At 38.2% G+C, this 25,940-nt stretch overlaps 2 protein-coding genes across 3 annotated transcripts in view; both read left to right on the forward strand.

Annotated features, from left to right (window-relative positions):
- Nucleotides 1-11,248, forward strand: part of LOC130415389 (glutamate receptor ionotropic, kainate 5) — a 69,848-nt gene extending 58,600 nt beyond the window's left edge. Inside the window, exons 18-22 of one of the 2 annotated variants that reach the window (XM_056741054.1) lie at nt 1,694-1,859; nt 2,832-3,057; nt 6,177-6,305; nt 7,536-7,702; nt 8,858-11,248. In XM_056741054.1, the coding sequence (XP_056597032.1) occupies nt 1,694-1,859; nt 2,832-3,057; nt 6,177-6,305; nt 7,536-7,702; nt 8,858-9,478 (1,309 nt within the window). In that variant the 3' untranslated portion in view covers nt 9,479-11,248. The remainder of the gene's footprint in view (nt 1-1,693; nt 1,860-2,831; nt 3,058-6,176; nt 6,306-7,535; nt 7,703-8,857) is intronic. The other variant, XM_056741055.1, reaches the window with a different exon arrangement.
- Nucleotides 11,249-12,877: 1,629 nt separating this feature from the next.
- si:ch211-264f5.6 (carcinoembryonic antigen-related cell adhesion molecule 5) lies at nt 12,878-25,677 on the forward strand. Its single transcript, XM_056741905.1, has 9 exons — nt 12,878-13,031; nt 13,490-13,828; nt 14,881-15,156; nt 16,032-16,295; nt 17,628-17,906; nt 18,291-18,548; nt 19,687-19,804; nt 22,641-22,688; nt 23,517-25,677. Exons 1-8 carry the CDS (start codon nt 12,983-12,985, stop codon nt 22,657-22,659), a joined length of 1,602 nt encoding a protein of 533 aa, XP_056597883.1. The 5' UTR covers nt 12,878-12,982; the 3' UTR covers nt 22,660-22,688; nt 23,517-25,677.
- The last annotated feature ends 263 nt before the right edge of the window (nt 25,678-25,940 follow it).

Below are 25,940 nucleotides of genomic sequence, written 5' to 3' on the forward strand. Positions count from 1 at the left end.
ACTGTCATTGACTGTCCAGGTAACATCATAGACATCAATTTATAAATAATCTGCGGATGTAAACTTTTGACCTGGGCTTGTTTTAGAAGTTCTGGTATTATTCTTTGGTGTGAAATTCATTTTAACATTTCCGTCGTTACATTTCCGTGCTGTTCAGGGCAGCACAAAATTAAAAATAAACCTTTGTTTTCGTAATTCTTTTTATCTTTCACATATTTTCTGCATTTTCTAGATTCTGCAAAGGGGGGTGTAAACTTTTGACTTCAACTGTATGCGACGCATAATTTATAATTTTGCAATGAAAAATAAACAATTAGGAATAAAACTACATTTAAATTTCAGATAGATAAATCAGTAATTCCATGGTATTATTAAATATACATTTAATGTTTTATTAATAAAATAAGAAATATATATATAAAATATGAAATGTAAATACAAATAGATATAGAAAATCACAATATATTGTTTTTATTTCATATTATGTCGGTTATAGACATACGAACCAAGCTTTAAATTGCTTCACAAAAGGATGTTATATCCATTTTTGTCGTGTTTTCCAAAAATGTTACCCTCAAAACTCAGTTAAATGTACTTAGTGAAACTGTAGAATAATAAGACTTATCAAGTAATACCTTTTGAAGTGGATTGTAAGTTTGCTTGTTTGTTCATGTCCAGACACATATTTGTGCCATTTAGGATCTTGAATCACATCTTCAGATTAGTCATCAATCTCAAATCTTTCTCATTTCTTATCGCTCTCTCTAATATCTCTTTTCTGCGTTGCATCTTTTCCGTTTCGGCCCTGTGCCCTGATCTTGAGGTTACTTTATCTCTTCTAAGAAAATAACAATGTAGGTGAAATAATTCTGTCTGTATGCGGTTGAAGCCAAATGTTTTATCATCTGTGGTGTGAATAAACACAATAGAAGTGAGTTTTAATCCAATGTAGGGATGACCCAGAAACCAGAGAGCTACCGAGATCACAATCATCCTCTATCAGCGGTTCCTCCCTGAGAAAAGCATCTCAGTTAAGAATACGTGACTGTATTTAGTGTACTTTACTTTTTACAGTAATAGTAAAGCTTTCACTAAAATGCACATAACTTATTTTCATGTTTGGTTATTAGAAACATTTTTATTGCTTATTCTCTTTTCATTTCGGTGTGAATCACTGTGTGTTTTTTAAATAGAGCTTCAAGGTTGGCTCTTATTTTATGTGATTTCTGGTTGGTCGTTTGAATGGCCATCAATGGAGAAGGATGCATTTGATTATAGTGTAGTTAAGGCACCTGCCAGCAGGGGCGATGGTGAAACGAGCAGAGAATTGTCACTTCATTGGATGGGACATCTGACAGGAATAAGACAGTAAATGAACCAGTAAATGCGTTCAGTAAATAAACAAAAAAGTAATATTTGTATTTTATGCCTTCAGTCAGATTTACAATCGGTTATCAAGGCTTATTAATTCATTCACAGTGACAGATAATTTCACAGACGTGCAAACAGACTCATTTCTAACATCTAGTGCTTTAGTTTTGTGATCTGTGTTAGATTGAACCGCCTGTAGATGACACTCCGATCCTGAGGGTTATTCGTGTATGTCAGCATATTTGCACACATGCGTGTCTAATGTAAACAGCCATCTGTAATGCAGACGTTATGTCTGGCTGTTTGTGTGTTTGTGAAACAGGTGGGCCTTTACGCTGATCATCATCTCCTCCTACACGGCCAACCTGGCGGCGTTCCTGACGGTTCAGAGGATGGAGGTCCCGATCGAATCTGCCGACGACCTGGCCGATCAGACGAACATCCAGTACGGCACTATTCAGGGAGGAAGTACCATGACCTTCTTTATGGTATGTATGGTTTGTGTATTGTATTGTTTTTACTAAGATCAATTTGAGCCCGTCTGATGAAATCTCCCTTTATGGACAATAAATAAATGTTTATTTTTAAAAAGGGATATACCAATATGGCTGATAATTCAGTATCCTTAATATTTAATTGTTAAATTGAATCCTGACATTTATTTAGAGTTATAGTACATAAATAATTGAGTTATTGTGTATTTATGTAATTTACTTAGTCTACAGTAATAAACACATTTTTTAAATTGCTTTTACTATTTAATGCTAAAATTAAATATATGAATCTTTTTTTATCTAATATTTCTATTTAAATGTTACAGTTTTTATCATTAAAACGTTTGTAACAATAATATTTCAATGTTACAATTTGGTTTTTAAATGTGTCTGTTTATCAATATTTTTACGGTTTGTATTAGGGTTAGGTTTAAAAAAATAGAAAAAACTAAGTTCAATTTATAAACACAATGCAAATCCCTAATATGACTGAATATGTTCATGTCCAAACGAATTTGTCTGACAGGCTCACAACAAGTGATGTCATAATGCATCACTTCCTGTTTATGAAAGCTAACAGTTGGCTTAATGACTCACATCCACATCTATATTCACACCCGGGGCGAAGTTCTCTTCCGCTATCAGATAAAATTTCATCCAAGTAGAGTATTTTTTAACAGAAATCAAGTCTTATTTCTCTCTCACCCTCTCCATCCTTATTTCCCTGTTTCTTTTACCACTTCACTCGCCACGCACGTAAATGTCACAAACCGTACATACAAATTGATACATTATCTCTCAATCTGCCACTCTTAATCTATTTCACGCTCAGCGTCTGCCAATAAAATGTTTTTATCTTCCTTCACCTGTCCTCGTGTGTTCCTAAATATAATTTTGGCTCTGTTTTTTGACTTCTCTCCAATGACTTTGGTCGATGACGCTTTTATATTCCGCACATGTTCTCAGAACTCACGCTACCAGACGTACCAGCGCATGTGGAATTACATGTACTCCAAGCAGCCCAGCGTGTTCGTGAAGAGCACGGAGGAGGGCATAGCGCGGGTTTTAAACTCCAAGTACGCCTTTCTTCTGGAGAGCACCATGAACGAGTACTACCGAGTTCTGAACTGCAACCTCACGCAGATAGGAGGTCTGTTGGACACCAAGGGCTACGGCATTGGAATGCCTTTGGGTGAGTCGAGTGGGTGAATGACTTTGAGTTGTGTTGCTTGAGTGAATGACATGGGTTTCAATGTGGGGGTGTTTCTCCCCAACAATTCTCTCTCGCTTTTCTCTTTGAAGAAAAAGGACAAAACATGTATTTAAATCCCCCAAAGCCACGTAGATGATAACATCCAGTTCCACTTTGATAGTGCACATCCCAGATAGATGACTTGACATATCCCGCAACGCTTGATAAATACCAACTGTGACTTTGTCTTTGCCATTTGCCATTTCCAGCGATTACTTCTCGACAGGCGGAAATATGAAAAAGCCAAAAAAGGCCATTTTACAGCGTGTGTGTTTAGCATTGAGTACATTTAATGGTGATTTGTAGGCGTGACAATGAGAAAAGACTTAACGGACAACATGGGGTCTTATTCGTGGGTAAAGAATGGGGCTAAGTGAGATAATGGTCACTGTTGAGCCGTACGCTTTTGAATAATACTGTAGAAGGGTTTTTCTAGACTCCCGTGTAGAAGGGCTTGTCAAGTTAAAATGTAAGAGGCTTATTGCATAATGCTTAAAGAATCGCACATCCAGCTGTGATAGTGAAATAGGTCATAAAAGTGTTATTAGCGTCATGTGGTATTTTCTACAGTAGTCCCACGGCTCATATTCTGAAGGATTTCAGAGCAAACGGTCCGTTGGGATTTTTACAACGCGGTTTAGAGCTGATCATCATTATTTAGCAGCCCATTGTATTGCTTTTTGCACTGCAGTGTGATCCCCCAGACAAAATAATGGTCTGGATGTTTGAATGAGTAGCAACATAATGTAAATACATGTGCAATTTTGAGATTTTATTTTATTATTAGTATTTTAGTCAATTTTATACTGGGACTTTACGAATTATCTATTCAAAAGTGAACTCTCAATTGTGAACACTTATGTACCTGTGAGCATGATGTACACTGTTTTGTATAAGTCAGGACAATAATATCTGTCTACTGTCCATATTCATTTTGTATTTGTAAACACACATTCAAACATGCATATATTTAAGAATTATAAATTAATTGTATTAAGTTAATAAAAATTATTAAACGTTTATATATAATTTCAATAATTGGTAAATATAAATAAATACATTAAAATATGTCCTATCTCTCTGTGTGTGTGTGTGTGTGTGTGTGTGTTTGTACATAAATACAAAATGAATATGCACAGTACATATTATGTAAACACAAACATTTGTTCTGGACGCAATTAGTAAACATTATCTTTTACTGGGACGAACTTTAATTAAATGCCTCTGATCATATGACATGGTGAAATGTACATGATGAAATTCTGTGTTTTCATGTTAAAATGTTCTCATAAAATCAAGAGTCTCTACTTTTATTTTTATTAGTCTTTATTTTAATTTATCAAAATTGAATTAATTAAAAAAACATCACACAGATGTAACCAATGGGATCGAATAGGTCACTTGAGCTCAATTTTAACAGATTAAAGGAGTGTGCCGCTATGAACAAGGGTTGCTTTTTAAGAGAAGGATGCTAAAGATGCACAGATCCGGCATTGTTGCTCGCTGTATTTGATCTTCTGTCCTCTAGGAATTTCACTCCAACAACTACATGACCACTAGGTTAAACTATCATAATCTTGCGAACCTGTTACTCGATTTGAAATGAGAACCCAGGAGCATCGTCCACCTTCAAAGACTTCAAACATCTCCAGGACACAGCGTTTCATCTGGGAGCACCGCTCTTTCCTCCCGGTTCTGACACATCTCACCAGTTTGCCTTCCAAGGTTCTGGTGCCAAGTGATAAAACCGTCTCACCCAGACATTCATAAAGAGGCTGGTCTCCATGGACACCCCCATCCGTTTCCATAGCAACAGTGCAGATGGTGTCACAACAGCACCCTTAAAAAAACAACTGGTGCTTTGTTAGAATTTTAAATGTTTATGTCAACAAGGCCCTGTTTACCTTTCATACAGTATGCGGTCTTATTGTGACGTAGTTCTTAAATCTTTCATTTGAAACTTACGGCACTTAGAAAAATTATTATACGCTGTTTAGTGTAACTGAGAATAGTGGCACTTTATGGAAGTAGGATGAGAACGAAGTTATTTTGTAAGATATACAAAAATTTAGCATTCTCAGTGTATTTTGAATGCCAAAGGGTGAACAAATGAATCTTTCATAACCTGGAATAACCTCAGAATAAAGTAATGAGCAAGCCATTCAGTTATCCACTTAGTGGTCTTTAAAACTAGCTATTTTAAAGACTTCAATGATAAAAAATGTAAGTGTTCCAACTTCCTGAAAGCTCACATACTTTGTAAGAAAGTTACCTGCTATTCGCCTCCATGAATTCAGAAATTAAATGACTATAAATAAACAAGCTACAAATACTGTAAATAAAACCTTTTTTATCCAGGCCTTTGAGTTTTGACATCAGATGTCAAGCGCAATTTTACAAAATCAAACATGCACCTGTCTCAAAAGACGCCGCTCTTCATTTTCCAAAATCCTTACTCGTCTTTGAACGAAATCTAAAGTAATATTCTCTTCGATGACAGCCGATCCGTTCCGAAGCATAGCCGCAGTCTCTAATTTAAATTAACATCTATTAATGTGATGAATACATCCTATCACGTCACATTATTACCGGCGTGTCAAGATTAGATGCAATGCACTAATGTTTAATGAAGGATGATGTTATTTTAACAAGTCAAATCATTTGGAATTACCCGATCGTCGCTTTCATTTCAATTCTGACACACTGCCTTATTCAGCTCATTTGCAAATGCCCAATTAAAGAGTTGTTTTAAGACTCGCTGAAGTTGACGAGCGGTGGCTTAGCAGTTAGCAGATGTTTTAACATGTTACGTCGTGGTGTTAATGTGGGCGTCGTGACTTTGAGTCAGTTCCTGCCTGTCACTGTCCCACTGTGAATGAAAGTGGCTAAAAGACATTTGGTTTATGACTGTGTGCCCTTCTATACTTCTCAGTGTAAACAAGCTTAAGGTGGTTTGCTGGTCTTCTAGCCTGTCTAGATTTAGCTAGTCTTGTTTCACTGGTTTTGGAGTGGTTTTGGGTAGTTGTAACCAGGCAAGCCCGTCTGTTATTCTGTTTCAGGTTCTCCGTTCAGAGATGAGATCACATTAGGTGTGTTACAACTGCAGGAGAACAACAGATTAGAGATTCTGAAACGTCGATGGTGGGAGGGGGGCAAGTGTCCTAAGGAGGAAGACCATCGAGCCAAAGGTGAGCGACACACTGATGTAAGAGAACGTAAACTTGTTTCAAAGTAATCTACAATACAATTGGTCGATTAAATCAATTACGGTTGCTTTTGCCTTCATTAAATTAAATGATTATAAATACAATGTGTTTTAAACATTCTTTGCTATTGTCAAAGGAAAACAATTAAAATAACTATAACTAATAAATATGATTGAGGATTAGGAGAATGGTTGGACTTTGGTTTTGTATTTTGAAATGATAATTGTCTTATATTAATAACAATAAATTAATATAATAAATACGCAAATGCGCATGTGCTTTACCTAGCCTACATGCTGTATATTTTTATATTAATACTTCATTATATTCATATACATATTTGAGTTTATAGACAATAATTTTGTCATTTGCATTTATCAATTTATAATATACAAATCACACAAAAATTAGAAGTTGGATATTTGATTCTCTGTTCATAACTGTATTTTTATATTCTTGCATGTTAGATCTGCCGTATCCATCTGTTGGTTTTAAATGACAGATGGTTCAGAGTTCTGTAAAACAGTGCATTTGTGTTTATGTGGTCTGGGGATATTGAAATATCCGTGTGAAGTCGACTACACCGGCCCAGGGGGATTTCGAGAAAATAGTGATTATTTGGTTTGTGCAGACATGTGCACACATATGTGTGTCTGTGTGTGAACTTCATTAGATATTTTTGGTCTTGTTTGCAAAACTCGTATGTTCACCAGAAAAATGACATTTACAGTCTCTCGGGTTATTTACAACTCTTAAAATGTCATATTAAGAAAAGCAGTTTTTATGCCATTTCCTTGAATTTGTGCTTTTCTGCTAGTGCAACCAGAATTTTGTTAAACAAACCAAAAACAAAGAAAAATCATTGTAATTTTTGCTTGGCCAGAGTTCAAAACAAACGTTGTAATGGTTATGTAAATCAATGATTTTAATCTAACAGGATCATGTGGGAATACTGAGTCGAGTTATTTAAGATTGATTTGTCTTAAGACTATAGAAATTCTTATTTTGTTCATTTCTCTCGAGAAAGGAAGATCAGAAAGGTTTAAGAAAAAAAGACAATACAAATATATAATATAAAAGTCAGATCATGAAATATAAGCAATATAAGAATATACCATACACAATAACAAAAGTCAAGATCTATAATATTGACTTCAGAATTTTCTGTTTTGAACGCGTGTTCTGTATTACATTCCCATGTTTTTTTTTCAGGTTTGGGGCTGGAGAACATCGGAGGAATCTTCGTGGTGCTGATATGTGGGCTCATAATAGCTGTTTTTGTGGCCATTATGGAGTTTGTGTGGTCCACACGCCGGTCGGCAGAGAAAGATGAGGTACGCCCTCACTCCTGCAGCGCCCGAAAACACAGACACGCCAGAGTAGGTTACAACAGCAACTACTCACGTCATCTGTGTTTGTGATAAATCTATGTCTAGATTATTTAAAGTAGAAATGAAAATACTATCATCATTTACTCAAACTCATTTTGAAACCTTTATGACTTATTTTCGGCTTCAGAATACAAAAGAAGATAGTTTGAAGAATGTTGGTAACCGAACAATAGCGGTACACACCGACTTGGTTTTGTGTAGAAGTGAACGGGTACCGCAGTCGTTGGGTTATCAACATTCTTCAAAATATCTTCTTTTGTGTTCTACAGAAGAAAATAAGTCATACAGGTTTGAAATGGCAAAAGGGTAAATGATGACAGAATTTTCAATTTTGAGTAAACTATCCCTTTAACATAACAAACACTCTAAAAATAAAGAAAAGGGGTTTTCACAGCAGTGCCATAGAAGAACCATTGTTGGGTTGGCCAGAGAACCATTCATTCAAGAAACATTCCTTTTTAACATCTTATAATCAAAGAACAATTTGGTGGATGTTAATAGTTATGGAACCAAACATTATGTTGTTTTAGGCCCTTTATTTTTAAGAGCATAGTGTATTTGAATTTTTCTTATTCAACGTATTAAAGGTATTTGTAGCATGATTGGATGCAACGCTACTGGGAATTTAAAAAGGAAAATAGATTATTAAGTTATGAATGCCCGCATAAACCTCACTTTCACATCGCTAGAGTCAAGCTGACAATTTTTTCACAGTTTGACAAATCTGTAGATATTCCCACCTAAAGCTGTGACACCACATGGGATCTGTACACAGCCCGAAGTCAGAGAGCCCACCCCCAGTCCTCCATAATATTCTGGTGAGAGATATGTGATATTCTAGGGGCCTAGAGGTCGAAGTCCCAACATATATCAGTTTCAAGTCTATTAGATATTGATGTCTGCTTTTCATCCTCCAGGCGAATATTTAAACTCCAAATACTTAGAAACATAAAAGCACATCTTTCCATGCGAGGAATGTTAAGTTTAATAGCTACAGTAGGATTATAGGTTAAGAACACACTTCTGTTTTAGTAATTTAGTAGTGTTTAAGTAGGTTTTCATCCCATTTTTTATTTACATTTATTCATTTAGCAACAGTGACATTTTTCTTTTCTTTTTTCTGACTCTCTTTTTCTCGCTCAGGTGTCAGTATGTCAGGAGATGATGACGGAATTCCGAAACGTTATCTCCTGTAAAAAGAACTCCCGTTTACGACGCCGACGACCCCTTTCGTCCCATGGTATCCTCCGTCACCCGGCCCGTCTCCCTCTGGGAGCCCCCAGGCCCGTACGTCTGATACGAGAGATGCGTCTCAGCAACGGCAAACTGTACAGCGGGGCGGGCACCTTAACCGGAGCCGCGACCATCCCGGGACCTGTCGGGGTCCCTGCGGAAATTGGGCCGGGCCCTCAGCGGTTGCTGGAGGACCCTCTCGGTGCCAACATCTCTAACACCGCACCCTCTCTGGTTCCCGCTACGATTCCCGCTCCGACCCCCCGAGGCTGCACGCACGTACGAGTGTGCCAGGAGTGCCGTCGAATCCAGAGCCTCCGTTCCTCGTCGGCTTGCTCTCGTATCGCCCAGCTGGCCTCCGCCACGTCCTCTCTCCCTCGTCTGCCCCCGCCACCCTCCGCTTCCATTACAAACACAGACTGCGAGGGAGGGGGCTCGGGCAGCCCCCGCAAGCCCAAACCCACGCCCCCTCCCAGGCCGTTACCGCCCGCTAAATCGCCCTCTACCGATCTGCTCTGTAAGCAAGACTGAGGTACATGCGAGATGATGAATGTGCGGCTCGCTGGAGGACAGACAGATACGCGTCAAGTCGAGACTCACAAATAGCTGTGCCGACACCTCCAGTCAAAGTGACCTCTGGGATACTGCAGAAATATGGGCCGTTTTGGCGGCACCTCAGACTGATGCAAATTAAATTAATGGAAACCGAGCGGATGATTCAGCCAACCTTTTCCTTTCCAAGTGTCCAGTTTAACGCTCTCATGCAATGGCACGGGGAGGAATGTGAGGTTTGGCCGACTGTTGAGACTACGTAACGCATATCCCATGAAAGAATGCTATGCAACATAAGCGGATAAACCGAGAAGAACCGAAGGAATGCCGTATGGTTTTAACTAGATTTTACGATGGATTATGCTCCTGCGAGGACCATTCAGTCAGACTCAACAAATGTGTGCACATAGAAGTGAAATCGTGTTAATTTCCTTTTTTTCTTTCTCTAATAGTGAATCTAAGGGGGGATGTAAAGCTTCGCTCTTTTTATTTCTAAAGGTCACTTGCTTCTTTTCATTTTTAGCTTTTTAGTTAATTGAATTCTTTCAACTCGTTTTTAAAACAATAGCTCTTTTCCTCCAGTCGGTGTCTCTATAGACAAGTCTTTTTGATTTTTCTACGTTTTGAGGGGGACGTGTTATGGTTTGTTTTGAGTGTATCTCTGAGAAACAAAAATCTCCAAAACAGTCAAGGATTAAAGTCAACATGAATCATTTACCTCCATACTGCGACATCTAAATGAATGATGACTTGATTGTAACCGTAATGTCAGGTTTACCCTTCAAAACATTTACATTTGACAGACGCTTTTATCCAAAGCGAGATTTTGTACATTCAAGGTCCATTTTTGCCTGGGAATCAAACCCTATGACCTGTACAATGCTTATGCAATTCTTTACAAGTTTAGACTTTCCAATTCCTGCGTTAACTATTGGCAAGAAAGGCTTTGTTACATATAACAGTAATGCCTTATAGCTGTTAGCTAGTAGCTGTATTAGCTGTATGATGTCATTCCAGATGATGTCATTCCAGAAAAAAATTTGATAATTAAAAGTAAATGAAAGATAATAGACCAATGTTTTTTTTTGCAATAATGTGCACCGATCGAGCATGATAAGAGCCTTCGATTAAGAAAGTAATTGGGGTCAATTTTGACTTCATGTTGACTTTAACAAGATTTGAAATTCTAGGCAGATCGCATCATGAGAGTACACAAGGAAACACTTCTCATTTGCAGAGCAATGACAAGTACAAACGAGACGGAGGACCTTTTGTGCACCTGTAGGCCTGTGCGATGCTGCGATGGGACGAATAATGATACTTCTCATTACAGAACTAAATGAGCAACTGTCACGAGTTATTTGTTGAAACGCACCAGAGGTGGCTGTCTTGGTGGTTAAATTTCAACACCCATTTATATCCCCCCAAAAAACCCAGCAGTACTATTTTCAGTCTACAGAATTATAGCATTCATATGTTGGTGCTTTTTGGTGTGCGTTTGAATAAGGGTCACATGGGGTACGAGGCTGTTTGTGATTCATTTTTTTATCCAAGCTGATTTTTTATTTCCTCATAAATTTTCAGAGATTTCTATACAGTGCTTGATGAATCACACCCACGATGAAGAATATCAAGTAAATGATTGAGATTATATTGTTATTAATATTCAAATAAAAATGTGGGTTATGTAGGAGGGCTGTTGCCCTCTTTGGTTAAATATACAGTATAGACACGTTTGGAATAAAACTGTGATTCAAACTGTGATTTTTGCTCTGCGTGAATACTTTTATTCGTCTTCGATATTATTTTGTGAAAAAAAAGTTTGCTTTGAGGTCGAGTATTGATATACTATGGGAGTACCATGGTGTACTTTGAAATACCTATCTTTAAATCCCATGTTTATAATATATGTGCTGATCATTTAATAAGCTGCTATCCTCCTCCTATTTTTAAATTATTAATCCCCATATAACAATTACACGCAAAGGTGATTCAAGGTGAGTCGTGTTACACTTATTACGTCTCTCATGTCTAATGTGTTTGATCTGATTGGTCCTTATAGGAAATAAACTGAAAATAAACATGAATTAAAGCATTCACATATTCTGAAGTACCCTTGACATTTGCTCATGAATAACATGTGGTCATTAGCAGCCAAAGGGATGTGTTTTCTTAAAAGACTGCTGTAAATGTCAGCCTTTTGTGCTGTTAGGGACCGACAAAAGGAAATAATCTGTAGAGCAATGCCCTCTAGTGGTCAAAAGAAGCATTACGTTCTCAGGACTACTGAGGTTGAGTTAGGTCAGGAGCAAACAAAGCTGGTTTAGAAAGTAAAAAATGAAACATTCATTTAACCTTTTTTGATCCAGTGGTACAATTTGCACTAAACAAACATTGAAAAGGGTGCTGATATTGTTGGTGAAATGCTTTTTTTTGTCAATTTGGCTTGATTACCTTTCCGGTTAATCTAAGATGTGCCCAAACAGTCCAATCTATTTCCATCTATTTGTTTATTTTATTCCCTTAAGAGAGACCCCATACCAACAGCAAACATGTCAAAACATGACCATGTACCTGGTTCCCATAAGTAACATTTTGGCAGCTATTGGCTCTGGCTAAACATCAAAAATATACATTGGTCGAAAATTGTGTTATCTTTTGGTCATTGTTTTGACTGATTGTTTATGTAGACTCAAATACCAGCAGCATTGTTCCTTACGGATCATTGTGAGAAGTAAAAATCGCTTAATCCCCTCCTTTCTGTATGCCAAAGTGATCTGTGTCTGTATCATTCGAAAGGTAATTAAAAAACAATGCAAACTGCCCCAATTTATGATAACCTATATAGTCTCCAACTTCATTATTTCTAGATGTTCTAAAGTTTTTATAATTCAAATTTATCAAAATAATTCAAGCAATTTAAGATATTTTATACCTTAAAGAGCCAAAACGTGAGTTAAAATGACAACAGAAAACAACTCTTTTCAAAACCATTATTGCCATGTCTCTTATTTTCTTGCTGCTAGTATTTCCTTTCAACACTAGAGGTCAGTATAAGAAAGAAAATCACACGATATATTAATCCGCACATCATCGAAGACTATGTCGACTTAAACTGATACCACTTATGCAACGTGGTCACATCTGATCTGCCCGCAATATGCCGTTGTTTAGAGAATTGATCCGATCTGTTGTTTTATCAGTCGGTTTGAACAAGGTCATATTCTGCAAACATCTTGCATTATTTGTAACATTGTAACTTTAGAGTGCAGGTTTTGGGGGGGGATAAACGCAGGTCTCCCACGGATGCGGGCTCGAGACCACCCGGGGGCATGACGTCACACTCTCAGGTTGAGATCTGGGCGGGTTTCAGATGCGCTGTGTTGGGTGTGTCCGCGTAACTTTGTTCAAGTTCTTACAGCGCAGCGAACTCACACCGTTGTACATTCCGGTCTGTCGCTCCGGGGATTTACATCTCTCCCAATGGATCTCTATAACTTTAGGCTGCCTTTGCTATTTTTAGCCGCATTTGGTAAGTAACCAGAACATTATCTTACAGGAAAATGTGTTATCTAACACATTTTGACATTGTTATAATTTTTAAAGAAACGTTATGAATCTAATTCGTTTGGGACACGCCCAGCTAAAATAAAACACGGTTGGGGTTAACGTTAATGTTAATGGGAATTTTATTTGTTTTAGTGGATTTTTTAAGGGTACGCAAAACAAATAGTTTTCCTGTAGTTCAGTGGTAAGAGCATTGCGTTAACAACGCAAGGTTGTGGGTTCGGTCCCAGGAGATTGAAAATACCTATGTAAAATGTATAGGGTAAAGCAATGTAAGTCGCTTTGGATAAAAGCATCTGCCAAATACTTAAATGTAAATAGCTGATGGTTCACAGTGGTAGCCATTTGTTTTAGTATTGTTCTCCGAAAAAAATACGTGCATTTTATTCTCACGTTCACCTGTGATGTTATCCATTCCCATAGGATGCTGTTGTGATGGCAGCCCTCTACTGGACGAAGAAACGAACGGAGTTATTGGTAAAAACGTAACGTTTAAAACCAAAGTTACCTCTGTGGATTTTTTGACCGTATCGTGGTCTTTCGACGGGGCTTCAACGACCAAGATACCGATCCTCACGAATATCCCTTCAACTAACAAATTAAACATCGACGAACGATACAACAAGAGGATCACCTATAATGCAACAACGTGTGCGCTCGAGCTCAGAGATCTTGTGACGGAGGATAGTGGGGAATATGGTCTCACTATAGTCACCAGCGATGGAGGACAACTAACAGGAAAGGTCAAACTCAATGTGCTGGGTAAGTGTGTTCGTGGAGTTCTGATTGTAGTGCATTGTGTTGGCGACCTAAGTCATGGGTTCGAATCTCTGTAAACGTCTTCCAAGTGCACACATGCTTTCATACGTACTTGGGGATTACAAGGTTGGATGATTAAAGATCTGAGTTGAGAGTAAGGCGTTGATGGTTCGATTCCCTCGCAGATAAGTTAAAAGCATCACTTCTATCTGTGAAACTGTAGTTCGAGTTGCAGAAGAAGTTGAAAGGAGCTGATCTTTAAGACCCATGCCAAATGTTCATCTCAAAATTCTTGTTTGAACCATGGTTGGGTAAACTAGACCAACCCACTGTTTGATTTCTATGAAATTGATCTAAAAATGATCATGTTTTATCAAACCATGGGTTTAAGCAACCCAGAGTTTTTATTTTATTTAATTGCAACGAGAAAAACAGTTGTTACGTTTATGTGTTAAAAGTGCTGCATTTAAGCTACTGTGCTGCATATAGTAAAACTGTAATTTGTTTAACTGAACTGTTGGGTTTACCTAAATAACGTTGTATTTTTAAAAAAGTTGAACCGCTGGTTTAAACTAAAAACTTTGAAGGGGAAACTTCACCTTGTAGTCCTTAAAAGGGCAGGGCAGGTTTAGGGAAGGGCATGTGCTGCACTGTAGAGAATGGCACGGTTGAGTAAGTTCATTTTGAGTAAGATCTCATTGGGCTTTCTTTCCTTTTCCTCTAGTTTCGTAGACACTTTAACATTCAAATTGATCATTTTTTACCTATGACACGTAAAAGTTATTTTATCACGACATGTACGGTGTTTATGTCATGCTATGTAACAAAGGTGTGTATCTTGTTGGAGGGGTTTGGTAATCTGAAGGTTTCAGGTTGATCCCCACAAGAGGCTTTGGATAAAAGCGTCTGCCAAATGAATAAATGTAAATTAAGCCATTGTGTCCTTGAGTTTGTTAACTGTACAGTGCTTAGGAATGTAGTCCAATGAGCAAAGAATGAATTATGAATGAGCATAAGCTTTACTGAAGTGGTAATCCAAGGTTTCTTCTCTCCAGAGCCCGTAACAGATGTCCAGATTTCATCCTCTCTTCCTGAACCTGTGGAGATCAACAGCACTGTGGTTCTTACCTGCTCTGCCAAAGGCTCCTTCACTTACAGATGGTTGAACGGTTCGATCCCAGTGGTGGCGGACGGCACGCATATTAAGCTCATGGGAAATGAGCTGACGGTTAGCGAAGTATGGCGGACAGATCTGCGTGGACCTATATACTGCATTGCTGAAAATCCATTAGAGTCTAAGAAAAGTCCTGCCTTCAATCTGACTGTCAGCTGTAAGTATGTTAACCATGAAAAGATGCATGCATGCACATATTAACATTTTTATGACACCGACAGTTGAGTAATGTTGTGCTTATTGTATATTTTATTCTCACACACCTCTTTACATACGAACCACCTTTATGATCAGTTCATTTCAAACTTGCGATAAAGTTGCATGAACAATTTGAAAGAACACAGCAGCAGTACTGTAGATCATGTCTAGATCTCTGCAGACTAGAAAGCAAACACGACAGAAGAGGTCTACACACACAGTCTAGTTCAGACAGGTTCGCTGCAGGTGTAGGAAAGAATGCATGCTGAGATTACATCAAATACGGTGGACGAGTCTGTGAAGACTGCAGTCTTAAAATAGCGTGTTTACATTCCCAACAATACCTTTCCGTGAGCTTTTGTAGGAATTTGTCGGCCTAAAATTGAAGTTCACATCCACGTTTAGATTCGGCGTCCTACTTCAAGGCAACGTTAACAACAGGGAGGTTGAAAAAGTGTGCCGCAACCGGATCCTTTGAATTTCTGGTTGGTCCTGGCAGTGCTTTCGAGGAAGCTCTCATTTCCTGAAAGAAAAACTGTTGTTTGCTGCTGAAGCAGGAAGAATGTGTGTCATGACATCATTATGACGTCATCACATGTCATATGCCATTAGTGCTTGGGTTTTGTTGGAAAAGTGTGGAAGATAAAATCATTTTTCTTTAATCCTTCTCAAATATTTGAAATGTGGCTGTTTGAGGAACTTAAATCAACCTTGTTGGTTTTGTTCATTGGATAACTTTACTCTGATATTTCGCATGATAACTATCGCGTCATCTACAGTTTGAATGGGCTCTGGACAGTTCTTTTCAACGCCACTTTTCCTTCTTGCATCTAGATGGTCCTGAAAATATTGTGATGTACCAAACTCCAGTCGCACCTTACCTGAAGGAAGGCTCCAACGTAACGTTCACTTGTTCGGCTAAATCTGACCCTCCTGCGCAGCTTCAGTGGATGTTTAACGGGGAGGAGATCTCCAAGCAGGCCAACCTGACCATCACCAATTTAAAGGGATTAAACAGTGGCAACTACACCTGTGTGGCTTCCAATGCCAATACCAAACGCTACATTGCATCGAAGGTCTCTACAATATCTGTTTTGGGTAAGTTAGAAGCATCATGTCTGGTGCATCTCGTGTAAATCCCCCATATAAGTCATTTACAGAGCCCTGTTTACAGTGCACAGAAAAGGGTTTTGTGTCCACAATTACTGCTGACTAACTTGAAAAACTTGTTCTTTAGTTTTAAATCAGCCAGGAAATAAAAACGTGTTTGTCATATTAAGAATACATCGGAGAGTCTGAGTACCAGAGAAAGATTCACAACTCTAATATTCATTTGAGTGTTTATTCATGAGATTTTTTTATTGGGGTCCTTAGGTGGTACTTGGAACAACATATTTTTTTTAAGGTGGTACTTGATCTGAAAAGTTTGAGAACCACTGTTTCACACGAAAGTGAAAATAAAAAACAAGATTTCGATGTTAAATATTAATATCCATTTCTCAAAATGATCTATGCATATCCACACGTGTCTATATATTCAAAATGGCTTCTTGTAATAAAGGAGAGACATGAAGAGAGACTATAAACTTGTTTCTCTGCTTTGAGGTCTGTTACTGCTCAGGTTAACGGTTAAACGTTTCTGGCATGTTCTGCTTTTGGGTGATGGTAGATTTATTTCAAGATCTCTAAACTTGTGGTCTTACGCTAAGTGCCCTCCCATCAAGTTTTTTTTGTTACCGCATGTGTGATAAACCACTATGTTGTTGAAAGCAAATCCGACACGGTCTGACGTCAGACGCATGGCACCAACTGTTTCACTTCTTAAATCCAGGCTTCTGCTTTGATGGATCCGTCTGTGGGATATCTGCAAGGCTAAAGTACATATTAAAGTTCCATTCTCAACTCAGCTCTTTTGTTTCATCGATTTTGTATGAATTTGTAATGAAAAACCGGTCATGCAAAAACCCTCTAATGAAGGATTCTCTATGGGTGGAAATGCACTTCTAGCCTACGGCGACTCTGGAGATCGCCTGGACGTGAAACAGTTTCGTTGCATCATGCATGAAACTTAAATCCAGGCGATGAGGAGGAAGGTGTGCTTGTTGACAACATTTCAGGCATTTGGTGAATGCAGTTCAATGAGCACTGAGTTCCGATTCATTCCACGGTAATGATGTCTGTACAAATAAGTGGCAGAAGGAGATTAGGTGGTGAGTGAAGTTGTGAGCGGTGAAAGATAAATGCTCTGGTCTCACATAGATAGAATTTGACTGTCGGCATTACGTCTGGTTCACTTGCAGCTTGCTCTTACAGACACCTCAGAAACCTCATCAGAAAAACTTTGGTTGAGACACCTTAGCAAGAGGATAAAAATATGTTGTCATTGAGGGTCTATATTAATTCTTCTTCTTCTCTTGTCGTTTCCGGTAGAGCCCTTAAGTGGAACAAACATCTCCAGTCCCTCGGCACCTCTCATTGCTGGTATCAGTCCGGTCAACCTCACCTGCACGGTGGCCGCCGGCAAAGCTGACAAGATGGAATGGTTTAAAGACGGCAAACCTTTGGCAACCAACACGAAAGTCACTCTCTCATCAGACATGAGAACTTTATCCTTTGTTAAGGTTGAAAAGGAAGATGCTGGCCTGTACAAGTGCCAAATGACGAACAAAGTGAACTCGGATCAGGCCAACTATACAATGGTGATCAACTGTAAGTGTCAAAGAGATGATTGTTCATGGAAACGTTGAAATGAAAAATGTGCATTGAATGCTTTAACTCTAAATTGTTACCCTTAGATATGATTCTTAATTTTATTTACATGTCATCTTTAATCTAATCGTATTGTGGCGGCTTATTCCACGTCACTAGGTTAAATAGGCTAGGCTTGCAATTCCTCGCACAATTTCACATTCATTGAGAACAGAAGAAAAGCCACTGAAAACTCACTGCGCCGTCACCTCTTTTGTTGTCTTGTCTAAACGTTGGCCTCTTTTGTTTACCAATGGTGTTGGTCACCTCTACGCTTGTATTGTAACCATTGGTTTGCTAGTGGTACTGTTATGTAAATATTGACTCCGATCCCTCTAATGTCAGATGGTCCAGCGAACGTGAAGGTGGCTGGAAAGAATGCGGTGAAGTTCGAGGAGCCCATCGAGATGTCCTGCTCAGGCCAATCCGTTCCTCCCAGCACTTACGCGTGGAAGCTCAACGATTCAACGATTGCGAACGCCACCAGGGAAAAGTACACTGTCGAAAAGGCCAGTCTGAAGGACGCCGGCACATATACCTGTGTGGCCCGCAACCCCCTCACCGGAGTGACCTTTAACACCACACACAATCTCGCAGTGACAGGTAAATTCGCACAAAACCCCAAATCCATCCAACTCATATGGTAATGTTGTAAATAATTCAAATAGTGTCTGTTTGACACTGCAATGTAGTAAGTGGAAGTTTTGCACTCATCTAACATAAAGAGCCACATTTTCCCCCCCGCCCAAAAAAACAAATTTGACAGGTACAATGTTACAACCGATATCGTGATATTGAGTCAATTTTCTTTATGGATACCACGATAGTTTGGGGCGTTTTATTTCTTTACCTTCAATAATAACGTAGGAAAAATCTGATATTGTGACTGATGGGGCGCTTGCGATGCCAAGGTAATGGGTTTGAAGCCCAAAATTCGCACATAGTTTAAGTTACTTATGATAAAAAGTGCACATATATATGTATAAAAAGTACATTGCTCAGTCCAAACATGTAAATCAATTTAAAGGACCCGTATTTTGTTCAGGCCTATTAGTTGACTGATGCTTAGCTAATTTAAAAAGTAATACTTTAAAATGTTTCAACTTTAGTGGTGATCTATTTTTTTCCTTTTTGTACTTAATAGTGCTGCTAATACTGATAGTATTATCCATACAGGTTTATAAATCTAATTGCTCAGAGTAATCAAACGCATTTGTCGTATATATGCATATGTCGTTCTGAAACCACGTATCTCCATATTTTGTGTTTGTTTGGCTTAAAACGTTATTATTAGTCACCCTTGATGTTTGTCGCTGGGTTTTGCAAATATCTAACCAATAAAAGTATTAAAAACTGCTTGTCAATGTTGACAAGTACAGTGATTGGGGCCATGTTCTAAATAAGTGAATTTGGATATCCAAGGTTTCTCATATATTCATATACAGTATAAATATACACTTTTTTAATACTGTGGTTAGAAAATATATTGTTTTCCCTTTGAATTAAGTTGATTGCGTCTTACCTCATTGGCCGATATTTTTCTTGTTTTTCATAAGCCCATTTATTGTAGCCTTATTTTCAGAAAACAACACTTAATTTGAATGATTTGCCGTCCTTTTGCTTTCCTAATAAATCTTGATTTAAGAGCATATAGATGCTTGTACTCGAAAACAAGACAAAAATACTGTGTAGCAGTGTGTGTGTATGTTTAATAATTGAAATAATTGCTTGTGTTTTGCAGAGCTCGGTACAGTAGATAGTGGGCTGTCTGGGGGCGCCATCGCTGGAATTGTGATCGGTGTCCTGGTGGCTGTGATCATCATCGCTTGCTGTTTTTGTTGCAGGAAGAAACCAACAGAGTGAGTCTAAACTATCTCTCTCTCCACTGCCGTGGTTTAGAGGAATTGATTTTTGCTTTTGTTTGCACGGGTGTGAGTCACAAGAGCAGTCGAAGGAATGTTCCGGGTTCAAAACAAGCAGAGCATTTGTGGCATAATGTCGATTACCACAGAAAATTGACTTGAAAATTAAAACTCATATTTTTGCTAAAGCACATTCATGAGCTACATCTTTTCTAGGTGGATGAAGACGAATGAATTATTGTATCACACTGGAGTAGTTTTATCCGGTTTTATGTAACATTTTCGATTGGACATTCATATACTTTTTGACCTTAGAGGATGTGGGCGAGGCTTTAGTGACCTAGTTCATGACATTATCAATCGCTACACCCTCAGACAGCCCACTAGAATATCAGAGGATATGATTCACTTCACCGTTTCCTGATTCCATTTCTCTCACCGTTATTGACTGTAAGGGGTGTGGACCGCAGCACACAGTAGAGCCTTGAGACGTTGCTTCAGAGATCTTTCGTAACTCCAATGTTTTAGTGTGGAGTAACGTTATTGTTCGGTCTTGTCCGTGATACCTTCCGGATAATTTAAAGTGCTTTTATTTGATAATATAATGACAAGTATGCCCTGTCCCCCATCATGCCTATTTACAGGATAATTTTAAAGAAATGAGGAAGAAGTCCAAAATTTGAGTGTACTGTTCCTTTAAGAAAATTGATTGAAAGACTTTTGGGGGGTATTTGGGTGATTTTAAGTCTCTTTTCTCGCCACGTCTTGTCTCTTCTTCCGTCCAACGTTTCACCTCCAAAGTGGTCAGGTCTGTTTGCCAAGCCCGGTTGGAGTTGTTCCACACCCCATCCATCTACACCCTGTCACTGAATACAAGTGACGGATTTTCTACCCAAGTAACGAAGACAAACAAACAACACTATGACCTACAGTATAAGGACAGCATATTTTGTAAAACATTTTTTGGGGGGGAGGATAATGTGCTCGTGTAAAGGTTTTTCCCGTTTAATTGGTGGCTTGTAGGTTTGGCTACAGGAACCATGAAATAACTTCTATGAGGATGTAAAGAAGTTTTGGTTCATAGTAAGTTTAGATTCTAATATAAAGAGTTTTGATAGCTTTGCCTGTCTTCTTCGAGGCACTATTAGGAGAGTACAGGAAATACTGGAAATGCAAAATAAAGCCAGAAGGCAGAGCATATGTAAATGCTGTATGGTCTAACGGAGAGACGAGTTTCTTTAATAGGAAATTATAATGACTCGCACAGTTAACGCAAACACACACTCAGACTACTGTACATGCAAAACCATTCAGTTATAGGTGTGTGGTATCTATGACTTCTTGCATCCCCGGTTTTCTTTGCTGTTTACTTTCCTTAGATCTCTGAAACTAGAGATTTTTTTCTTTGTGTGTTGAAATGTAACGTTTTTGCTGTCACCAGGAAACTTATCTGATTTTTTTACTTTTGGTTTTGAGAGATGTAGATCGAGTGCCAATAAGCTTCCTGGGAATGCCGCTTGACTATCTATCATTTGTTTTCTGATGTCTGTCGACGATAACACTTTGCTTCACTTCCCCTAGGGCAATCTGCAATTTTTGTAATTTATTTAGTATGCCACTCATTTTATAATACGTGCTTTTGACATAAAGCAATACACTAGTTTCTTTCAATTTTAAACGCATCCAATGTGTGAAATTGTGAATAGTTTAGGAAATGGCCTTGTGAAAGTTTCATAAACTCATAAATTAAAATGAAAGATTTAACATAATCATCAACAATTGTTCTCTATATAATTATATTTTTTATAATAATCCATCTCTTGCTTTAAAGAACAAATCAAAGGTGGAATTTAACAGAGCTCCGTCGGGAATACAGTTGGAATGTCGGTCGTGTTCACACACGTCTCTGTCTTTCTCTTTTTGTCTCACTTACTTACCCGTGTGTGGATTTCTGTTGCATGACTTGCTTTGTTTCTTAGTTTAGAGCATGTCTCTGTGTTCACAAATTCTGAGCATTCTCTCTATATGTCATTTCATGAATTGTTCATTGTAACAAAAATGTGTTGGATCAGTATTATACTATTCAGTATTTTATTGCAGTTTGAAACTAGTGAAAAACAGAATACGTTGAAAGGACGATATTATAGTTTCTTTGTAATTAAAAGGTTTTCCATGCTAGTGCAACATTAATATTGGATTTGCTGCAAACTGTATTGAGCTTCTTTCGTAGTGTATTCTAATGCAGAATTGTATGCATCATTTATGAAAAAGGCAATCCCATAAAGCATTGCAATGAGCTTAGTGACCGAAATAGACATGAGGAACATGTCACTTAATTTCATAAAATATAAACAATTTACGTGATAAAAAAATAATGATTATCCTTCATCGTCATTACCTTATGAATGTAATAGTACTGAAATGTTGTTGACTGATTCCAAGTTGGGTTTTATGCGTTAATAATCAGCAAATAAAAATATATTTAAAGGACTAATCTGACTTAACGCATAAATACAGGTGCTTTTTTAAGCATCAGGGCAGCTCACTAGATCTTGAAACCGAGCCATCGTTCCCATGCTTACTCCTGTTGACTCCACCTTTATTCATTCACACACTAGGCGTTACTCCGTTTTTTTGTTCACACTAAAACCATGTTTGTTATTTAGTTTTTGTGGGTTGGACCTTTGTATAACTCATGCATTGTATACATGTACTAAACAATCTGTTTTAAACTTGATTATGCCATCATATTATATCATAGATTTGCATTAATTAACAAAGATCATCTTTATTCTTAGACTCACTGTTGTTTTTCTCCAATTCATTCTTTTAGTGTTCCATCGCCATATTAATGCAACATCTCATGGCGTGATGCGACCTGGTAAGTGCTTTTCCAGTCTTTTTCTACAGGGTTATATACAGTATATTTAGGTTTTATTTCTCGTTTCCACACTAGCTGTTTGCCTTATAGATTTCAGGGTGTCGACACCAGTTTCTCTCTAACCCGCATGATATTCCTGCTCTTCTTATCAGCGATCTGTATTGGTTTTGGCAGCATGCTGATTCAAGTCTGACTTTACTCTTCAGCTTTAAAGGAGATATGCTTGACTTTCTTTTGAATTAGAAAGGAGGGATATACTTTAATCTAAAGGACTAACAAAGGAGTGGCTTTACTGTTCAAGAAAATAACTTGTCTTCATGTCTGTTTATTGGGTGTGGAAAGCTTTCTGCAATGAGAGCCAATTTGACTCTTGCCGTTAAATTATTTTCATGTCAAATAAGGGCGCGTTGCTGGTTTAAACATGAATCTGAGGAATATATTATGTATTATATATATTTGATTAAAAATGATTTTGATTATGCTAGTTTTTGATGAATTGCTACTAAAGGTTCTTCACAGCGATGCCATAGAAGAACTATTTTTGATTCCCCAATGTTTCACATTTCTGCAACAGAAAGGTTCTTCGGATTTTAAAAGTTCTTTATGGAACCATTCAGCCAAAAAAAGATTCCTCTATGGCATAGTGAAGCACTTTTTTTAAGACCTTGAGTCAATAATTTGAAAGAATGCATCGTATTCAGGAATCTAGATAACAAGTGGCTATTTGAGCTTTCCAGTTTAAGACAGTTTTTCTGCTGGTAATGTATATTATCTTTGTCGGAATTCTACTTAAGAGATAACCAAATACCATGTATGTCTCTTCCCTAGAATCTTCAAGACCAGCCCTTCAGCATACTATCAGTCTTTCATCTGCAGAAACCCTCCACCCAGGCAACTGGAAAAACTGCTCTTACGACAGCCGCAGGGTTGCCCAGTCGCAAATCCAAAGATGCATGTTCAAATCACAACCATTTTGTAAATATCCCTCACCTTTGTTCTACCCTTACACGCCATTACCTTGTGACAACTAACCCCAGTCTGAGCTAAAGGGGGGTAGGCTCAGAAACTGTTTACCTCACTGCATTATTCTCAACCTTATCTGCATTTTGACCTCCTCGCTTCCTTCCTTCTCCTGGCTGAAGCGGACACCTTCCTTTGTTCTTACTGAAACGTGATCCAACCTCTTAGTCTTCGAGCCGACCCTAAAACGATGGATTGTCCTGGCCTGACATCACAGAGGTCAGCCGCAAAAGACCTCGAATCCACTCTGAAATGCACTGAGGATTGACGAGGCCGCTTTGTCGCGTGTTTGAGACCTAACGTGCTCAGAAGTCCCCTGGGCAATGAAGGTGCGCGAGGCCGACAAACTTGAAGCCGAAGACGCCTCCGAGTCATCCACAGAAGGTCATTGGAACATAATGCGTGCCTTGAAGCTCAAACGAATGATTCAAGCTTCTCGACACCTTCGGCAGGTGTACAGTCGCCATCCTTTTTAATCCTCTAAATCACATTATTTCATTCTCGTATCTCAGAGTAAGCCATTCGGTAGGATTCTGAGAGCGCAGCACGTTCCAACATGCTCAAACTGAGGAGCATGAAAAGAAACGCATTTCTGCGGACATTGACATACCACAGTTGTGCGACAAAATTGCTACCCTGTCCTCGGGCGTCTCCGCAAGGATTCAGTCTGCTGGTAGTGGGATTCAAATGGATTCACATATTAAATCAGGCCTGTTTTCAAAGTCACTTTTTCCCGAGCTGTCACACCAAATTGTCTGAAATCTTTAATGGGACACACTCAGTATTTTTGGTAATACTTGTATTTTGTGTGCCGATATGTGAGAAAATGTTGTTTTCTTTTTTTAATGTTTAGTTTTTCCACTGTGTATCTCATCAGCATCGTATGTGAATACACAAGGCCATCGAATTTAAGTTTATTTACTAGTTACTGTTGCAAATAAAATGACAAATTAAAATTAGACTGGTTGTTTTGGCAAGTGACTGAATGATCCAGCAACTACAGATGTATGTCCAGCGCCCACTTACCTGCCTCTCAATATAAAATACTGGCGAATATTCTGTGAACAGTCGTGAGCATTCGTCCCAAAAAAACACACACCTATTATATACATCTGTTCTTTTTTTTCCTTTAAAGGCACAAGACGTTGAGCTTTATAACTCCTCGCAAACCTGTAGACAGTTTTATCTCCGTCAGCGGTCTGTGCCGTTTGCATGGAGAGACCAGTAATCATATGAGTCTGAGTAAGAAACACTGAATTAGTGGTTAGTTTGTTCTGGCCACATTGCTCAGACTGACGTCCTTGGGTTGGTCAAACTGAACCTGATCATTTTACAGAGATTAAATGGGAACATCTTATCATTGCATACTTTGTAACAACTTTGTATTAAATGTGAAATATGCTTAATGTATGCTAGATAGAATTTACATATTGGTTCATGAAAAATGCAGAAATTTTTATGGGAAAATATTTAAGGCAAAAATAGTCTCGAACCAAACTGACACGCGTGGCAAAGGATCATGCAATGGACACGTGCTTCAAATTTCCAATCCAAACAGCATCCGTCATTTGTGAAATGTTCTCAGGTTGTGTACAGGTTGTTTATATTCTCACAATAAACCATGCAGCCCTGTTATGTAATCTCAATGTTGCTTTCGATGTAATTTATTTTTTGCCTTCATGTTATATGTTATTGACTCTGTTTTGAAAAGAATGTTTAAACCACCCCGATTTTTTGTTTTTCATTGACTTATGAGAAAAGTAAGGCCGTCCGCAGACTAGACGATAACCGCCACGCCATGTCTTGGGTCAGCTGTCACACAGCTATCGCACACAGAAAATTTGTTCTTTTATTCTTTTTCATGCCTTGTGTGCAAACCCCTTTATATTGATATTCTCTATTGTGATTGGATTATTGTCGTTGTGTTTTTTATTTTGTGTAAAAGTGAAAATTAAATGGAAACAACATACTCGCATCTCTATTTTCATCTTTTTTTCTTTACTAATTTAGAAATTTGGATTGAAAAATACCACATCTAGAAATAAATGGTCAAATGTTTTATATACATAGCCTGTATTTGCACATGTGCTTGGTGACGAGAGAAAGATAAAGAGAGCGACATCCTGTCTGAAGAAAAAACTAATGCATCTTTGAAACCATAAAACGCCATAAATCAGATATCTTGAACATTGTCGAGCACATAGGAATTTTTTATTGTCATATGTTTTGTAT

Source organism: Triplophysa dalaica, chromosome 25 (genome assembly GCF_015846415.1).
Source record: "Triplophysa dalaica isolate WHDGS20190420 chromosome 25, ASM1584641v1, whole genome shotgun sequence".
NCBI lineage: Eukaryota > Metazoa > Chordata > Actinopteri > Cypriniformes > Nemacheilidae > Triplophysa > Triplophysa dalaica.